The following is a 19737-nucleotide window of genomic DNA, read 5'->3' on the forward strand; positions in this document are numbered from 1 at the left end:
TTTATGTGATGGCACTAGGTGAGGGCTTCAAAACTTCTACGCAGAATTTTGACCTTTGACGTTGATTTTTGACCTATATTGTACATTTTGCTACAAAATGCTACTCCTTTGCCATTTCTAACCCGATTTTGATTCCGTTTGCTTTATGTGATGGCACTAGGTGAGGGCTTCAAAACTCTACACAGAATTTTGACCTTTGACTTCTTTGACCTTTGACTTCTTTGACCTTTGACCTTGATTTTTGACCTGTATTGTACACTTTGCTACAAAATGCTACTCCTTCGCCATTTCTAACCCGATTTTGATTCCGTTTGCTTTATGTGATGGCACTAGGTGAGGGCTTCAGAACTTCTACACAGAATTTTGACCTTTGACTTCTTTGACCTTTGACCTTGATTTTTTACCTGTATTGTACATTTTTGCTACAAAATGCTACTCCTTCGCCATTTCTAACCCGATTTCACTTCCGTTTGCTTTATGTGATGGCACCAGGTGAGGGCTTCAAAACTTCTACACAGAATTTTGACCTTTGACTTCTTTGACCTCTGACCTTGATTTTTGACCTATATATTACATTGGCTACAAAATGCTACTCCTTCGCCATTTCTAACCTGATTTCTATTCTGTTTGCTTTATGTGATGGCACTAGGTGAGGGCTTCAAAACTTCTACACAGAATTTTGACCTTTGACTTCTTTGACCTTTGACCTTGATTTTTTACCTATATTGTACATTTTGCTACTAAATGCTACTTCCGGCGGGGACATATATTACGCACCGCGTAATTTCTACTTTTCCTTGTTAATTTATGTCACAGTCCCTTTCTAAGTGTGGTGTGATATGTCATGCTATCATTTTATGGACATGTTCTTCTGGATTCCATCCATGCATTCTAAGTATAAATGATTTAGCTACAACAGATTAAGTAGCAAATGACTTTATCTGGTGATGACATTTCTGTAGATTTCATGTAGACTGGGGACTTCTGTGTCTTTATGGCTTTGCATTTTGTGTATTTGCATATTGAAGTAATGAATACACAATTCGGGGAAACAAAATTCATCGTAATACACTATCAGTGAACTCAAAACGTTTGGTATTGCAACAAGTTCTTCCTTTGGTGACCTGCTGAGATATAATGAGGATATACATGTTGTTGCAGCACCATATTACTAAACTCCTGCAAAACCATTTACCAAACACAAAGGATTTGAGTGTATACATTCAATGTAACCCTGTTTGCATTTTTGGAGGTAGAATATGAAGGTGAGAATGCAAGGCGTAGGAAGAAACTTGAAAAGAGGTCCTGGTAAACTGATTCTAAGTTATCAGTTTCAATATCTTGAATATATATGTGACCCTGCATCTCAAAACAGAGTTTTTCATATTTTGTGAAAAAGCAGTTCATATTCTAATAAATGGGATCATAAAACAAATGGGAAATTTTGTTTTCACACTCTTAAAGGGATGGTACAGTTTCGGTTGAGATGGGACTTCAGGTTTCAAACATTTGTTGATGAATATATTTTTGAGATGATGAGAAACCTCTTATGAAATATAAAAGAACATAATATTCTAACAGGAATCCAAAGTTTAATTGATGAAATTTGGTTTGAAATGGGTGAGATATCTAAAACAGAGCAATCCTGATAATGGTGGGACCCACCTTTGTTAGGATCGCTTTGTTTTACTCTTCTTTTTTGTTTGTTTGATATCTCACCCAGTTCAAAACCAATTTTCATCAAATAACTTTGAATTCCTCTTAGAATTATGTGCTCATTAACATTTCATAAAGTGGTTTCTAAGTTTCTTGCAAAAATGTAAAAACTGAATCCTCACCTACACCAAAACTATACCATTCCTTTAACTTTCAACTCTAGTAACTTTTGAGATGATGATGCTCCTGCTTGGAAAGCTGGTATTAGTCATGTATAGAATATGTTTACAGAGCACACTCAATTTCAGCTATATCCGATAATCCCTTTATTGTTGTTGCTAGGGGGTTTTACGTTCTGTCTTTGTCCCCTTCATTGCACAGAGCACAGCTTGGTATTAAGTGTCACTGCTTGAATAGACCCTATAGTATGCATCAGAGCCCCTTTCCTTACTACCCACTTTTACAGAGTACAATGTGCCTTCATTCCAGTGTTGAGATTGGTTAGGAGAGTCTATTGAGTTATACATCATTTTAAGGCTTAAGGTCTGCTCTTTCATAAACAGCCCTCCAGTCTCAATCCATGTCTAGCACCTTTTTGTTGCTTTTGTGATGCAAGGCCACAATACTGTAAAAGCTGTCTTTTTCAAAAGGGTTCAATTTTTGTGAATCATTGTTGGGCTGAGAATTTAACAGCACGCAAACATATTGTGAATGGACAGGCATAAGCACATTAACGATAGACCTTTGTGTCAAATTTTGCGAAAACAACATCTCATAAAAATGTCTGTGATCTCCTCATTCGCAAAAATACTCGTATGTGAAAACAACAGCTTTTACAGTTCTCTGTTGAAAGATTTTCCTGAAGAACCTTGATTTAGCTTGTATTCATACTAGTAACAACATGTGTATATATGACAATTTAAGGAAATTAGAATTATAGCAAAGGATTTGGCAGATAAACTGCTTTTTCTAAGACAATTAATGTCACTTATTATTGCTGGCAATTCAAGGGCTGGAATAGACTAATGATATATTGATCTAAAACCAGCTCAATATGTACATTAAGTGTGTCTGGAAAGGATTATGTACCAGAGATGAAGTGTACATGTTCATTGACATTTCCCACTGTTTTGGTGTTCTTGTGTTGCAGCTGCTGCAGCGAGAGACGGTTGGTTGGGAGAGACGAGGTTGGCGGGATGCCTCTCTACCGGTCAAGATTCTTTGGAAAGTTCTTTGGTTTATTGGAACAGGTATGATGACTCAGTCTGAATGATGATTGTCTTTTCAGCACTGTTTGATGAAACAACCCAATCTCTTAACCCATTGAGGACGAACTGATTTTGCTACAACACGCATTTTCCATGAGACACCTGCCCGAGTATACTTGGGACTCGTCCTCAACAGACAAGTTCACCTTGACATGTAGTGTGTAGATTGAGTTGATGCAGCAATATGTAGGAGAACACATCAGTGAAAGTATTAGGAAAGTTTTACAATCTGTTTAAAAGTGAAGAATTTTTGAAGTTTCAATGGAGCAATCGCTGGATGAGAAGACTACTAAAGTTTGTGATGTCACATGTATTGAACAATATAAAGAAAATTTTAGGAATATAAAGATATTTTCACTTTAATAAGATAATAAAAGACAACTTGACTTGCCTCTTTCAGCAGACGGGGAGGAAAAAGTGACATTTTGTGGGATTCTCTTTAGATTTTCTATACTGTATCACTAGCTACTGTTGATTAGAAGTGAATATAATGTAGAAGCATGTGTTTGTTTGCTGTCTCTTTCTGTACCTGGGGTTACTCTTGTATGAGAGTTTTATGTCTGTCCCTTCTCAACACTCAGCTCGCAATGCCATTGTAGTTGGCTGTGGTATGCTGATAGCCTTTGCCTTGGAGTCGTCTGGCCACGAGGGCGCTATCACTGTCACAGGTCGAATCGACAGTGATGGGATTCCCAAATTGCAACTACCAAATTTCAACTTGCCAAATATACTAGGGGTGAGTGTTTCTCAAGATTTGTTTAACTTTGTCATGTTGATGGGGAAAAAAAAAACCAATTTTCTTACGAGATATTTAGTGTCAGTGTTTATTGAGCAGTGGTCATGTAATAATGGCATACAAAATACAAGTGTAGGCTGCTTGATGTGTGGAACCACAAGTTCAGTTGATCACTTGGATGTTTTACCTGCCAATAATGGCGATAGTTTCTCAGCACAAAGGATGTTAAAAAATCTACTTGTAATTTGTATATGTACATGTATGTGAACAAAGGAATTAGCTGAAATATTCTGCATTTACTGATCAGCACCATGATAGATGACATATGTAGCCTGCCCAGAAAAGCTAAAAAATACAAAAAATATGATGCAAAAACAGAAACTAGACAAAATGTGTTCCACTCACAGCGATCAACATGGTTTTGATATGAGGCTCGTCATTCGAGTGCATTATTGATGCCCATCACTGGTACCCGTCGCTGATGGTGTCAATGACCAGCAGTGATAAACACAACTGGTGATCACTAGTGATGGGCACCTGTGATTGACACCAGTGAACTTCAGTCAGTAAATAATCCCACTTCAACTCAATTCCTCAAAACTTGTCGTCCTACACACTGTATGTGCATACTGTAGAAGGGGTTCATAGGACTGTATCATCTGTATCTGGACGTCTATTTCATTTAACAACCAAAGCACACCAAAGAGCTATCCATTTTACTCTGTTCCCATCTGTAAATGTTTGATGTGCTCTTTGTATGCAAACATATTTTCTCATAGATATTGCAGCATATCATTGTTAAATTCCAATTATTTATTTTGTTCCATCTCACTGCAGGTGTTCAATATAGGCATCGCACTGGTTCCAATAATAGGATTCTTTGAATCAATAGTTATAGGAAAAGGCTTTGGTAAGTTGTCTAATGAGTGGAGTCAATCTATTCTCAGTTAAACATAATCTGAAAATCTAATACTTTCAGTTGCGGTAAACAGAAGTAATCTTCTCAGTCGTAAGTTTCATGTGAATGCATTTGCTAGAAAATTTCTCATGGAACCCAACTGCATGTTGTGTCCCATTAAAACAACTGTAGACCCACAATTCATAGAAGTATTAGGGCAGCTAGAAATGTGACTTCTGATAGTGATTCTCGTCATATAATAGACATGCATTATAATGCTAGAAAAAAAATTTAGTTTGCAGAGTTATTCTGACATTACAGTAGTTTTCAACTATTTGTCTATTCATTATTTATGCTCAGTGCAAGTAGATATCATTGGTGCGGGGAAATAAGAGTTCATGTAACTTTGTAAGTTAATAACATTGGTCTAGATATTCAGAAGAACTCATCACTGATTATTGCATGGGTTTGTAAAATGTAGAAATGTCATAATAGTATAGCATTATAGTTATCAGTGCTAAACATTTTTGGATTGCCAAATGTTGCTTATTTTCCATAACCCATTTCATTTGTATACAGAATTTTAACCAGTGATTTTGACCATAATCGTAAGTGCATGCTTGTATCATGTGTGGTTGAATTGGTATGTGTCTAACATTGCTATGTTTGTTTCTATTAGCACGACAAAGCAACTACAGAATAGAACCAAACCAGGAACTCATAGCTATAGGTAAGTTTATCATCACTGTTTGAATATATGTTTATGCAGTCTTCATTTCATAGCAGTATGTGGAAGGTGATGCCATTTTGTTCTGATGAAAATGTGATGCTTTTAGAGTCTGGACTTGATTTCTGTATCGTGAAAGATGCTATCTGAATTCTGTTGATTTGTCTGTATTGTATTACTGTGATTTTGAGATGTTTGAATATTTAAAGAACAGTAAACATCACAGTGATAAAAATAACTACTAAGTTATTTTACATTATGCATTACATTTTGTATAACGGTAATGCTATTCATAATGGAGTAATGGTATCTCTGTGAAATAAATACAATCAACACTGTATGTAGGATCAATGCTATTTATGTGAGATTAATATAGTGCACTCCCGTTATGACGAACATGGTTATAACAAAATTCCGATTACAAAGAAATAAAAATTCAGGCCACAATATTATCGGCTCTATGTATTTTTATTGTTTATTTGTTCGGTTGTAACGAAATTTTGATATAACGAAAGAAAGCTGCCGGTCCCGAGGACTTCGCTATAACTGGAGTCCACTGTACAATCAAGACTGTATATAGGATCAGTGCTACCTATGTGAGATTAATGCTGTCCATTAACAGTGGTCCTCATGTTGTCCTTGTACCAAGGTGCCTGCAACCTGGCAGGGTCTTTTGTGCAAGGATATCCAGTGACAGGCAGCTTCTCAAGGTTTGTTCAGATTTTTCACAATTAAACTTGTATAGAGTCTGTGTGTTTTTCTCTCCACCTATATATTCTGAATCCCTATTTTCTGAGACAGTAGGTAGTGTAGGTCGACATTTTATATCTTGTGCTCCAAGGTATTGGCAGGAAGTAGTTCAAAGGTGTCCAAATAGACCAAAGTTGTATTGCAAAAATGTTTGATATATTCATATAACATACTTGATTAACCAATAAATTACCTTGGAGTCATAGATTTACTGTTGAGACATAGATAGAATTTAGTATATTACCAAAAAAAACAACAACAAACAAACAGAAACAGAAACAATAACTAGTTACACTTATTCCAAAAAAGAAATTTGTATCAATATGTATAACATAATTATTGTCTGTGCATTGATTAGTACATTGGGTATAGTGTTCAACTAAGTCAATATCATGCTCATGTGAGTTAACCCGTTGAGGGCAGACTGATTTTGCTATAAGACGCATTTCCCATAGACACCTGTCCAAGTATTCTCGGGACTTGTCCTCAACGGGTGAAGTAGCAACCTTCTGCCCAAATAGCAACATTAACAAGGTGGCTGAGGTGAAGTAATATTTGCTGGTCGTATTTAGGTGATATTTCATCATCTGCATAATACTGTTTCTAACTTCCTTACCTAGGAATAAATCTTATGTGAATGTTGTTGGAATATCTGCATGTAGGACCGCTGTAAACTTCCAGAGTGGGGTGCGCACCCCAGCAGCAGGTGTAGTGACGGGATCGGTGGTACTCCTAGCCCTGGCCTACCTCACCCCTCTCTTTAGACTCATCCCTGAAGCTTCCTTGGGTGCTGTTATCATTGTGGCCCTCATTAAACTCATTCAGCTTCCCATCATGAAGAAGCTATGGACTATTAGGAGTGAGTATTCCAGGAAGCCCAGAATCGCACCCACCCAGACTTGGGATTAAATAATGGAAGCATGTAGAACTCTAGGACTTGTCACATGAAGTCTTGAAGTAATTTTATTAATCGGTGATCATTTTCTCACCAGGAAGTGTTTGTGTCTATATTCTCTTCTTTCAAAATATAATATTCACGAGTTTATCCATCCAATTTATCGATGACATATAGGAAATATATCAGATGTTGAATTATCTTTTTTAGAGTGTAAAACTTATAGATTACGTTGTACTTTGAGTGTTATTGCATAAAACATAGAAAGAATATCGGATAGTGTATAGTCTAGTTCCCCAATATCAGACAAAGTTGATACAAGCAGACATAGTGGCCAGTGTAGGCTATTTTTTGACAGTAAATAAGTTCAGTGAATTTGAGAAAAGTTATTTTTAGCTCATTGCATTCTGTGCCACTGGATTGTCATTTTTATGCCTCCGCCACGAAGTGTCGCCAGAGGCATTATGTTTTTGGGTTGTCCGTCCGTCCGTCCTTCCTTCCGTCTGTCCTTCCGTCCGTAATCAATTTTGTGGACAGCGTAAGAAAACTGTTTGAGGTATCCTAATGAAACTTGGCATGTATATGTATAAGTGGGCGAAGTTGTGCCTATCAACTTTTGAGTGCACATGCTGAAGGTCAAAGGTCAAAAGGTCAAGGTCAAATGCTCAAAATTTCACTATTTCCCCCATATCTATGCAATGCCTGTAGGTATTTTCTTGAAACTTAGTGCATACATGAACTACCAACCAAAGATTCTCCAGAGAGAGTTTCGGGTTGTGAGCTCAAAGGTCAAAGGTCAAGTGAAAATGTTAAAATTTCACATTTTTCTCCATATCTCACAAATGGTTCAATGTATCTTCATGGAACTTAGTACATATGCATGTAGTGACTGGCAGTGATTATCTAGGTAATTTAGGGGTTATGGGTCAAAAGTCAGGGTTCAAAGTTCAAGGTCAACTCCTCAAAATTTCACTATTTCCCTCTTAAGTGTATCTATGCAATGCCTTCAGGATTTTTCTGGAAACTTAGTGCATGCATGTATTACCCAATAGAGATTCTCTTGGAAGTTTTTTGCCGAAAAGTCAAAGGTCAAAAGGTCAAAGGTCAAGTGAAAGTGCTAAATTTTACTTCTTCCTTAGACTTATAATAGGGTCAAAAGTCAAGTAAAAATCCCCAAATCCCCAAATACCTGCACTCTTCGACAATATCGCCATTCATCCAATTAAACCGAGTTCAAGGGAAGTGAACATTCAACACATTTGTGACAAACATGTCATTTTAGTATTTTGTCAATTATGTGAAACTCATCACACATTGTCAAGACATTGTACCATAGACCCATTAGGAGAACCATGCATTATGGCGGAGGCATACCAGTCGCCATAGCGACATTTCTAGTTGGTTTTTTTTACCAGTCTTCATATATTTTCATGTGCTGAGTGAAAAACATAAGTAGCTCTTCAAAATTTGAGTTTGTGTTGATGGTAAAACTCTCTGTGTAACTGTAGCAGTTTAGTGACAGTATTGATTGTGAAGAGCGCCCTCTTTGTAACTAAAGTAGTTGAGATATACCATTGACAGTAAAGCAGGCCCTCTTTGTAGACTTTAGTTGTCAGTGAAATGCTAAGGGTTGTCGGCAGAATGGAATAATAATTTAGTACACCAATGAATATATTATATTTACATATATTTACTTGTATATTTATTTATTTATTCATTTAAATTTATGCTTTGTGTGTATCCATATACTGTAGGGCTCAGGCGACCAGAAAAAGAAAGGTATAAGAAGTAAAAAGGAAGCATAAAACTAACAATCAATTCTGAATCCTAGTAGCCCAATCAAGCCACCAGATGATAATCTTTCTGGAAATTTGGTAGCCTGACATTAGTTTTTAGTGGCCCAGGACAACCGCTGACGTTGAGCCCTGCCTGCACAGAACTGGTCATTTCAAATTTGATTTCATCAATGTTCAGTGAAGTAGACGTGGTAGTGACTGTGAATATTGCAAGGAGTTTGTAAGATACAGACAGGAATCTGAAGAATTTCCTGTCAATGTTGTGAGATAATCTTTTCTGTACTACAGAAAGACAATTTTTTTAAAAGTCACAGATACAAAGCAAAATACATGGCACTCCTGTTTTAGCAAACTCAGAAATAACCAAATTCTCATTGTAAAAAGTAAAAATTTAGATACCAAAATTGTCTCCATTATGTCTTTATATCCTATACTGTTCAGCTATAATGAAATTTCGATATTATGAAAGAAAACTGCTGGTCCCAAGGACTTTGCTATAATGGGAGTCACTTGTATTTTATTTCTTATAAATGAATTCTTGTTTTCAATCCAGAGCTAGACTTGGTGCCTTATGTTGTCACTTTGCTGGCATCACTGGGTCTGGATGTTGCCTATGGGACCCTGATTGGTATTGGAGTGGATCTCATCATCCTTCTCTACCCGGTGGCCAGACCAGATGTGAAGGTGGAGTCTTCTCCAGAGTTCAGCAGTATGGAGGAGGGAGGACTGAACAGTCAGCAGCTTCAGGTAGGCATGGAGACAAGGTTGGCATGGAGACAAGGTTGGCATGGTGACCTGAAGGCTTAGTGACCTGTGAAAATCTAGCAGTGTGTCTGTCACAACATGCAGTCAGTATTTCATCCATTCATCCATCTCCTATAACTCACTTGAATATTCTGTTCAGCTGAAAAAAAGGGAAAGAGAACTGAAATGGAGTCAGTATAGGGTGAATAATTCAATAAACTTTACAATTGGCTGTGTGGATAAAGTGTGATAAGAGTTATTAGTCACTTGCCATTATTTGCAATGGTGTTGAGAATTATAGCACGCTTGGTACAGTGTTGTACATGTATGTGGGTGCATTTAGTGTTTTTATGATAAGCATAGAGGGCAGACTATATTTGTATGAAAGGTCCCATGAGGCTTATAGTTGCATCCCATTTTAATCCATTTTAAGGTTCTAAAATTAACACAGATAGTAGAAGCATGTCAATAGTTTTCTCAGCTGTTTGATTTGTACCCTGTAATCCTAACCCAGAATGTAAGTTTTGTACAAATACCTGGATATAATAATGCTCAAGGTTCATCAGTCAGCAGTGATTCAAATGTATGACAACTTTACTGCACTGCACCAGTCAGATGCTTTCAAGGGCATATCAAAAGCACAAAATACATTGTTTTTAGTTTCCAATAGACTTAAATTAAATGTCGTTATATTCATCCAGTCACAACTGATGTAACTTTGTCAACTACATTATAACATATCAGTCCAACCATCATAAATCACACGCTCTACTTTCCTGAAAGAATAAATTCCTAGATGAATTAATTGTGACCATATTGTCTGATTTTTTGTCGAGCCCATCAGAGGTGAGGGGAGACTAAGGGATCGCCTGCGGCATCTGTCCGTCCGTCCGTCGTCTGTCCATCCGTCGTCCGTCTGTCGTCTGTCCGTAACGCTCTAAAAACTTGAATAACTCTGTATTCTGGGTTTCAATTTGAATCACACTTGGAAGGAAGAGTGGTCATACCAAGTTTTACCTTTTACCAAGTATGAAGGTCACCTCATGGTTAAAGGTCACAGGCAGGGGTCAATGAACTTTTAGGGCCCAATGTTAAGTTTTTAGGGCGCGTTTCGATTATGGGTCATAACTTTTGATCCATAAGTCCATTTGTGACTAAACTTGGGTGGTAGATGTCCCTTGGGGAGTTGATAGTCACCACAAGGTCAAAGGTCACAGGCAGGGGTCAATGAACTTTTAGGGCCTAATGTTAAGTTTTTAGGGCGCGTTTCGATTATGGGTCATAACTTTTGATCCGTAAGTCTATTTGTGACCAAACTTAGATGGTAGATGTACCTTGGGAAGTTGATGGTCACCACAAGGTCAAAGGTCACAGGGAGGGGTCAATTAAATTTTAGGGCCCAATGTACTGTGCATTTAATTATGACTCCTAACTTTTGATCCATAGGTCCATTTGTGAACCAAAAAAAAAAAAAAAAGGTGTTGTACATTTGTGGGCGAGACACATTACGGCACTTGCCTTGTCTTGATTTATAGACAATTAATAAAGTGGGGAACATAACAAAAAAATTTGATTTTTATACCATTTACAATTACAGCTGTACAAACTGATGATCATATGAATTTTAAGAATGCATCCCCCATACCTCACTTATTCACACAGTTGAAGATAAATAGCAACAACATACATTATACACTTGTCAGTGTCTGATTGTCTACATCAATCCAAGATTGATTTAAAGCTACATTATTTTCAAGAGCAATTTTGATAATGATAATGATATTGATATCAGTAATTATAATGATAGTGACAAGAATAGAATTTTCAATGTGACAAAACTATGTACATTTTCAAACTACACTGAGAAAAGAGAAAAAGAAAAGACAGATTGGGCAGGAAATCAGATAACAGCAAGATTAAACAAGTGTGTCTCCAGGTAGATATTAAACCATTTAACAGGTGACATATTTCACATTTCAAACTTGATGTCAAGTAAAACTTGTCCTCACTTTATAGGCAAGTTAATGCACACTCCTTGATTCTTCTTCCATTACATAATCCAGTCATCTATATATATTTTCACTAAGTACACATGCCTTGTCAAGTATTTTTCAGACAGTACACATTTCAATTTCTTTTGCACAAAGAAAGATAATGCAACATTTCAACCACTACACTGCTACACGAAATATATCCTTATGAGATTGGTCATTTCGTTGACAAAATGACCATTTCGTTAATGAAAAAAATGTCATTTCGTTACAAAATAATCATTTCATCGACGAAATGACCGATTTCGTAACGAAATATTCCATGAAACACTTGGCGCTCCATGGTTTTTGTCCATGGTTTAAACCATGGTTTCATTTGTACCACCTTCGTGAATTCGGGCCATTATGTACAACATCACAATTATTTCTTCATGCAGCAATGTGTTAGTTGTTTATGCTTATTAATGGAAGTGTTACTGGAAGCACGTAATTTCTAGAGTGCTGTTAGCTGCTGGATCTCTATCAGATGTATGTGCATGTGCAAGTTTATGAACTAGTAAACTATCATAAACCATCTTGAATATCATAACTATCATAAATCAATCATCTATAAAGACTTCTGTTTTCTTTTTCTTTTCTTTTTTTGATAAGTGCTCTTATAGATTTTCATCAGTTCTGACAAGTTTGTTTATGCCCTTAGAGTTTTTTGTCTTTCTGAAATATTCTGTTACTTTGTATTTTTTAATGAAATTTGTGATAGATTATACTCTAGTCCATCCAACCAGTTAGCCCATTTCCCTCTTCATTGAGATTTCTAGTTTTGTTTAGTAATGGTGATTGTTTTGTTGCTAGGTTCCATTAGTTTTCATCTTTCTGATCCAGCAAATTGTCTCAATAAACTTGGCTAACTCTTGGACTTGACATGATATTCTCTAGACATAGAATGATTTCACAGCAACCAAAGAGTTAGGCAAAATCATTTTTTGTTCTGGTTACTTGGTTACTTATTTTATCTCGTAATGTACGGTAGAGAATTCAGCCATTGGCTGCGCATTAGCCATTGGCTGAATTTGCGTAATATGAGAGGCCGTTCCGTGCGCAATCGCATATTCGTTCCAGCGCAATGTTTGATCGCAGAGCGATTTTTATCTGACCGAAAAATCAGAAAATATCATCGACACAGTAGTGTGGCAATTCACTAAAACATGGCTTAAGTTATAGGACTAGTAGAGGAAAGTGTGTGTTTCAGTATACTGTAAAAGTGGAAATTTTCGCGGTGTTGAAATTTTCGCGCATTTCGCGCAGCCAAAAACTAGTGCAAAAATAAAAGCACGCAAATATTTTTTGCTGGCCATATGTTCCTGTGCATGATGTCTTGATTCCGCGGAATTAAAAACACATGAAACTCTTCTTGCCCGGCCAAGCGCGAAAAATTAGTTGCGCGAAAATATCCACTTTTACAGTACTACTTGCATATTGGGAGGAACCTGCTTTCATTTTGTATATTATGTATTTCATTTTATTTATCTCCTTTCTGAATAGAAGGATGCTAGAAATGTAAGTATCACCAGTCATGTAGCCTAAAGGATCTTGTCCATGATCTACCTTCAAAGCCTGTTGGTTGCACAATCCATACATATTATTTCCAGAACAGTTCATCCCTCACCTCCCAGGGTGAAAGCTGTCATTTCATGTCTGTTCAGACTCCATCCATAGCTATCTCTGTTGGAAGCCCTTAACCCTAATCCCACCGGCGTTTTTTTAGGGACTTTAATCCACGGGGGGGCCTTTTTGGCCCCCCTTCAGATCTCGGCCGTGGATTGCGCGATCCTCGCGAAAATTTGCACTAAGGTAGAGGCCAATGTAATCTACAAGACTGTAATTTTTCAAATTTTAATTTTAATTTTAATTCTAATTTTTGGTGAACATATTCTGTTCAATGTCCTCAACAATAATATTGAAGCAAAAATTCAGCTTCATAATTATTTCTTATGTATTTCTTTGTTTTTTTACTTTTTGTTTTTGTTGTTTTTGTCAAAATTTGTCGCAGACACTTTTTAAAGCATAATTAGGCTGAAATAAATCATTATCAGCCACTGAAAGTAAAAATATTTATTTTTATATGAATTAATTGCAAAAACACAATTTACATTGGATATGTACACAAAATCATGTTTTTGAGCAATTTTTGGGTTGACGAATTTTTTTCAAAGGGGCGTGGCTTCAAAACAGTGAGCCCGGGAGCGACAAATTTGGTCTCAAAAGTTGTGGATACTTGCCAAAAAAGAGTCATAAAATGTCGCGGCGAGAGCATCACGCGTTGCGGGATAATCACGCGAAACATCGAGGGGGGGGAGGGGCCAAAATGCCCCCCCCCCCCCCCCCTGTGGGAATAGGGTTAATATTGACCAGTGACCACCAATATTTTTCCTTCATACAGCATTTTTACACTCCATTTGCCAATTTCTCATTTGCTACCTTCTACTATTCAATTTTTATTCTTTTTTGTTTTTACAAACAATAAAAATATCATTTCCATACTTAAAGAGAGATTCTGGAAGCACTTAATATGTTAACGGATTTTCGGTGATGAAGTAAGCACATACAGATGTACCATCGCTCATACAAAAGTCTAACAATTGACTCTGAAAGTTAATATATTTTTATGTCTTTATCATAATGACAATGAGTGTGACAATAATTGGGTTAGTGGCATCAAGCATCACATATTCCTTCCAGTGTTATGACTATGGAGTTACTCCCCCCCCCCCCCCCCATTTATCCGCCTTGTTGTGTATAATGGTTATTATTCTGTGATAATTAACTAATCTACAAAGCCAACTGATATGGCATTTACTCTTGTTAATTTTAAACTGTCTCCTTTTGCAACACGAATCACTTTATGTGTTGCTTGTTATGACTTGGTTTTCTCTCTGACCTGCATTCTGTCCTGAAATCTGGAATATACTCTAAATCTTTGTTTTGGGCCTTTTCATGTTTTCTCCAATTCACCACCAGTTTCTCTGATAGGTTCTTGGTTTACTTGCTAGATTACTCTGTACATGATGGAACTACAGAGTAACAAACTTTCAGTGTAACAAATTGATTTTCCCTTATCAAATTCTTTGATTCCTATGGCCCTGATTGGACAATGCAGTAATTTTGTATTGTTTGGCATTGCATGTGGAAGACCTGTCAAAGGAGAATGTGTGAAAACCTCTCTTTATTTTGCTCATAAAATTGTTTTCATGATATTCATCAATAAATATCATAATGCAAGCTATGCAATGATCCATGCACTTTGCCAGAAAATACATTTACATGCCATGCAGTTTGAATTCAACATATTTCAAGTGTGAAAGCATACACTTCCAGTGATTTTGCAATAAAAGATCCTGATTTATATTCTTTGCCCACAGTATCTTCACTCATTCTTTTCATTGGCTGGACCAATCCAGATTCTCTGCTTTTCAGCTCATGAATTGTGAAAAAAAAAAGTGTGCAGCTGAAAAATAAAGCAGTGTGGACTGAATGTCTGTCCTTTCTTATCTGCAAGTAAAACAAAATTCGCATAAAGAGAAACAGCAGTATATGAAGATAATTGTGTTTATATCTAGAGGTAGAAAACAAAACAACACTTGAAATGTAGTATTTATGACATCCCTAGACTAGACCAAGTTGATCACTCATAGTGTACAGTCCCATTAACAGTTGCTTAATAGCAGTCCATAAAACTGTGTGAAGTTCACCAATATGTCAATGAACTCAATGGCAATTTATGAGGTTCATGTTTTTCGCAAAAAGTGGCAGTAAACGTGATTATGATCAGCATCAGAGTTTTAATCCACCATATAAACAACATCTGCCATGTTTACCCAGTATTTTTTGTTGACAGACGATAAAAATAATGGAGCTGTAGCTTACACAAGGGGGAGGAGGTTTCAAACTCTTCAAATAAAAAGGATCTTGTAGTCTCTCCATGATCCAAATGCAGTCAAGTTCAAAGACCTTGGAAAAGAAAATAATACAAGGGAGGATTTTGTGCCTCTACCATTCTACAGCTCTGCTTGGCTGAGTACAAAAGGGATTTCCTATAGTGACAGGTGGATAGAATGTTTCTATCAAAACCAAAAACGTTTACTGTAAAAGTGGAAATTTTCGCAGTGTTGAAATTTTTCGCGCATTTCGCGCAACCCGAAACTAGCGCGAAAATAAAAGCACGCGAATATTTTTGCTTGCCATATGTTCCAGTAGTTGATGTCTTGATTCCGCGGAATTAAAAACACGCGAAGCTCTTCTTACCCCGCCGAGCGTGAAAAATTAGTCACGCGAAAATATCCACTTTTACAGTGTAGTGTACCTCAGTGTGATCAGAAGGTTTAATGTATTGCTATTTTCAGGAATGACATCTGTAACAACAGACTTCATATTCACCATAATATAGACACAGTAATTTAGTTTACAGGTGTTCACCTTTCTCTCCCTATTGCCTTTCTTTCTCCCATTAATAACACACACTCCCCTTTTAACTCTCCTAAGAACCTTGATACATTATTTATTTTGGCTTCTTCAAATTTAGTTTGTCATTCATCAACATACATGAAAGCGATGTTTGTATATGTTATGTGTTGAATGACATCCTGATGTAAAAGACTCAATAGAAATGAAGTATGACTCTTGGCTCCTGGCTCATTTTAGTTTAGAGCAATAAACGTACATTTCAGTACTTACTATACTACATGTATCTACTAACAATATCATTTGTTTAATATCTGTTGACAATTTGAAGTTGATTTATGAATTGGAGCAACTTAAAATCAAATCAAGTCTTTAATAGTCTTATGAATTACTGTTAAATACTTATCAGCAAAAGTTCAAAATACAACTGTATTACGGACAGTTCTTTTGCCACAATATGATACTCAGCAAAATCATAAAGAATGTTTAGAAAATATCTGGTCAATGCCATACAGAAGGCATCAAAGTCTTTTGATAATTGTTTAATAGATATTGGGGTCATTATTAAAATTCATAAAATTCTTCCGTCATGATATTTTCATTGCACCGTTTCTAATTAATGATTTGCCCTACATCAATGTAAATAAGCACTGAATTGATTAGTGCCTTAAAAGTAGCCATGATTTTATCATGATTTTATCATGATTTTATCATGGCTACTGCCAAAACACTGATCAATTTAGTGCTTATTTATGTTGATGTAGGGTAAATTATCAATCAGTTGCAATGGGTTCATCATGTCTTCAGATTTAACAAAAGAATCAATGAGAAAGGTTAAAATAAATAGATATTATGTGAAATGATGAAGATTTTGCGAAAGTAATAATGAAATCAGACTTCTCTTTGGAGGAATTCTAATGTGATATAACATCATCCTACATGACTACAAACAGAGTTTTCATATGCAGCAAAGTTACAAGTTTCCATTGTCTGAAAATAAATGACAGTCATAAAGAAAGAATTTTATTTCTTCCAACATATATTTTCAATGAACAGATTGATGCTGAGTCAATTACTGTGATTACAGTGGAGAGTGACATTCGCTATCCTTCGGTGGAATACCTTTGTGAGAAGACTACAGAATTGGTCCTGGCAAAGCATCCATCCAAGCTAGTCCTGGACTTTTCCCGCGTCAACACCATAGACTATACTGTGGTACAGGGCTTGAGTGATCTAATGGCTGACCTAAGGAGGTATGGTGTGGTAGCAGCCTTTGCCAACGTCTTGGTGAGTGTCTTACAGTCATGGATTTTTACCTGTCATGTTTCACAGCATAGAATTCACTCAGCTTTCTTATTCTGTGGAGAGATGAAAGGTCATAATTATGGGGTCATCCCACAAGACTAACACCCACAAGTCATACAGCCCACGAGTGCGACACTAGGCAAATAAAGCCCATGAGTGCGACACTAGGCAAATAAAGCCCATGAGTGCGACACTAGGCAAATAAAGCCCATGAGTTCGACACTAGGTAAAAACAGCCCACGAGTTCGACAGATACAACACGGGACTTAATGTGTCGGTCTCGTGGGCCTTGTTAGCTTAGTGTCGAACTCATGGGTTGTACGACTCTTGAGCTGTATAACTCATGGGCTGTATGACTCGTGAGCTGTATAACTCATCAGCTGTATCGCTTGTGAGCTGTATGACTCGTGGGTGTCGGTCTCATGATGTGCACCCATAATTATTGGTGGATGTTTCATCTGTTTAACCTGTTGATAGGCTGATTTTGCTTTAATACACATTTTTCATAGACATTTGCCTGAATATACTTGGGACTAGTCTTCAATGGGTTGAACAAGTCCATCTGTACCTAACACACTGTGTTGATTAATTCTGCTGTGATCATTGTGTTAGGCCCTAGTGTAACTTTATAATAAAAACCCTTTTTGAGGAAAACTGTCAGAATTGCTCCGAATGTAGCCAAACTTTTACATTTTGTTCTTGTAGTCTAGCAATATCAAAGCAATGTTAGAAATGTTTGAAGTGAAAATCTGTTCCAATGTCACCTATAGGGCAATTAATGGAATAGTATCAAGAGGATTGAACAATAGATATGAATTGAAATCAAAAGTAAATGAGAATGTCCAGTTTTTCTCAAGTTTCTTATCTTTTTATTACATATATCAAATACTGCAAGGATCTTTATTTTCATCTGCAAGGTTGGTTATTTCATAAGCTTTAAAGTATTAGTTTAAAATGCCCACTTTACAGACTCAGTCAATCTGGGACATTCATCCCCTATGATTATTTGAGAAGAAAAATCCTCAAGATCAAGTTTATGTCTTGGTTTTCTCCTACACATTACCCAGTATGTGATACGGAATGTAGAGATGATGTGGACAATTTATGAGATGTTATATCACTCCATAGAAAGGAAAGCTACTGGAGATATGCTAAAAGGGGTGGAGATATTGTGGAACTTCAAATTCAGGTTGTGAGTGGATATTTTGTATCTCAATTTCCTTGTTGTTGTTTTTTTTTCACACTATGTGATTCTATCTTAGGTCTCCTTTGTCTACTTGCTATCTCTGAAATTGTTTGTAATTATATCATCATCACTTTCTCTTTCTGCTTTTGATCTTTTTTCTGTTTTTGTTTCTCTATAGCCTACAATCCAAGACCAGCTCCAGAAAGGTGAAATCCAGGACCTCCTCCTCTTTGACACAGTCCAGGATGCAGTCTGGAATCTAGCTCAGAACAGTGAAGATGGAAAGTACCAGACAGCGGACGACTCTTCTCAGGTGGCCTAGAATCCTCATCTCAAGAATTCATCTTTACCAACATCAATCATCACTACCACATACTCTTTTTTATTAGAAAGTCTCAACTTAATGTAATTCTCAATACTGTATAAGCTGTTATTTTCACAAGGGTTTCATTTTCACAAATTTCGCGAATCACTGTTGGACTGCGAATTTACGAACACACAAAAACATTGCCATGCACTAGGGTAAGTGCACTTATGTTAGCATTGGTGTCCATTCATGAAAACAACATCTCACGAAAATATTTGTACATGAAGATAACAGCTTATAGAGTAATGGAAGTGAGCATAGCAAAGAATTAACTGCTCACAATTAGGTGTTTATTCCTAGCTGCAATCAATTTTAATCTAAATTATAGCAAAGTTAATTGATTGCATACAGTGCTTTATGATATGTGACTCAGCCAAGACTGAATTTTGCCAGCATCCAGTGTCTCTCCTAAGAATCATGTTGATTTTTTCTTGCTTCCTTGATAAAATCAGAAATAAAATTATCTTCCTATATAAAATGTCAAGCTGAACTTGATGAAAATCTGTTCATTGCGCTCCACGTCAACCATTCAAACCACCCCAAGAAGAAGGGACTTATACTTCAGGCTATGATTTCTTTTCCTGTCAGCTAGTTCTTATTCAACTCTTGTTTGTTTGTTTGCATTGTAGGATCACTTTAAACACTGTAGGGAACCAATTAATACCTTTTCTGCCATCTTTCTTGTAATATTTCAATAATTTGAGATTCTTTGCTCAGTCATGCAGCTACCAAGGCTTTTAAATTTGTATATTATTGTTGCTTTAATCAGTTTACTATTACCAAACTAATGGTGGAAAATACATGTAATCAGCTTCCTGAAATAATTTCTTTGTCATCTTACCTTCTGAAGTTATACTACTAAATTATATTTATTTTGTCATACAATATAGTTTACAACAACTAATGTGTATTTTAGAACAATGCTACTTGTCCATTGATTGAATGTGATTCAAAATTACC

General features: G+C 36.5%; 1 protein-coding gene across 1 annotated transcript in view; it reads left to right on the plus strand.

The window, feature by feature from the left end:
• Positions 1-19507, plus strand: part of LOC139729333 (sodium-independent sulfate anion transporter-like) — a 46489-nt gene extending 26982 nt beyond the window's left edge. Inside the window, exons 6-14 of the mRNA XM_071640261.1 lie at positions 2807-2906; positions 3506-3660; positions 4498-4570; positions 5238-5288; positions 5935-5995; positions 6698-6894; positions 9280-9473; positions 16976-17206; positions 18589-19507. Of these exons, the coding sequence (XP_071496362.1) occupies positions 2807-2906; positions 3506-3660; positions 4498-4570; positions 5238-5288; positions 5935-5995; positions 6698-6894; positions 9280-9473; positions 16976-17206; positions 18589-18732 (1206 nt within the window). The 3' untranslated portion in view covers positions 18733-19507. The remainder of the gene's footprint in view (positions 1-2806; positions 2907-3505; positions 3661-4497; positions 4571-5237; positions 5289-5934; positions 5996-6697; positions 6895-9279; positions 9474-16975; positions 17207-18588) is intronic.
• Positions 19508-19737: the final 230 nt, after the last annotated feature.

Source organism: Diadema antillarum, unplaced genomic scaffold (genome assembly GCF_040938485.1).
Source record: "Diadema antillarum isolate AM-2024a unplaced genomic scaffold, OU_Dant_1.0 seq00000234_RagTag, whole genome shotgun sequence".
Taxonomy (NCBI): Eukaryota; Metazoa; Echinodermata; class Echinoidea; order Diadematoida; family Diadematidae; genus Diadema; species Diadema antillarum.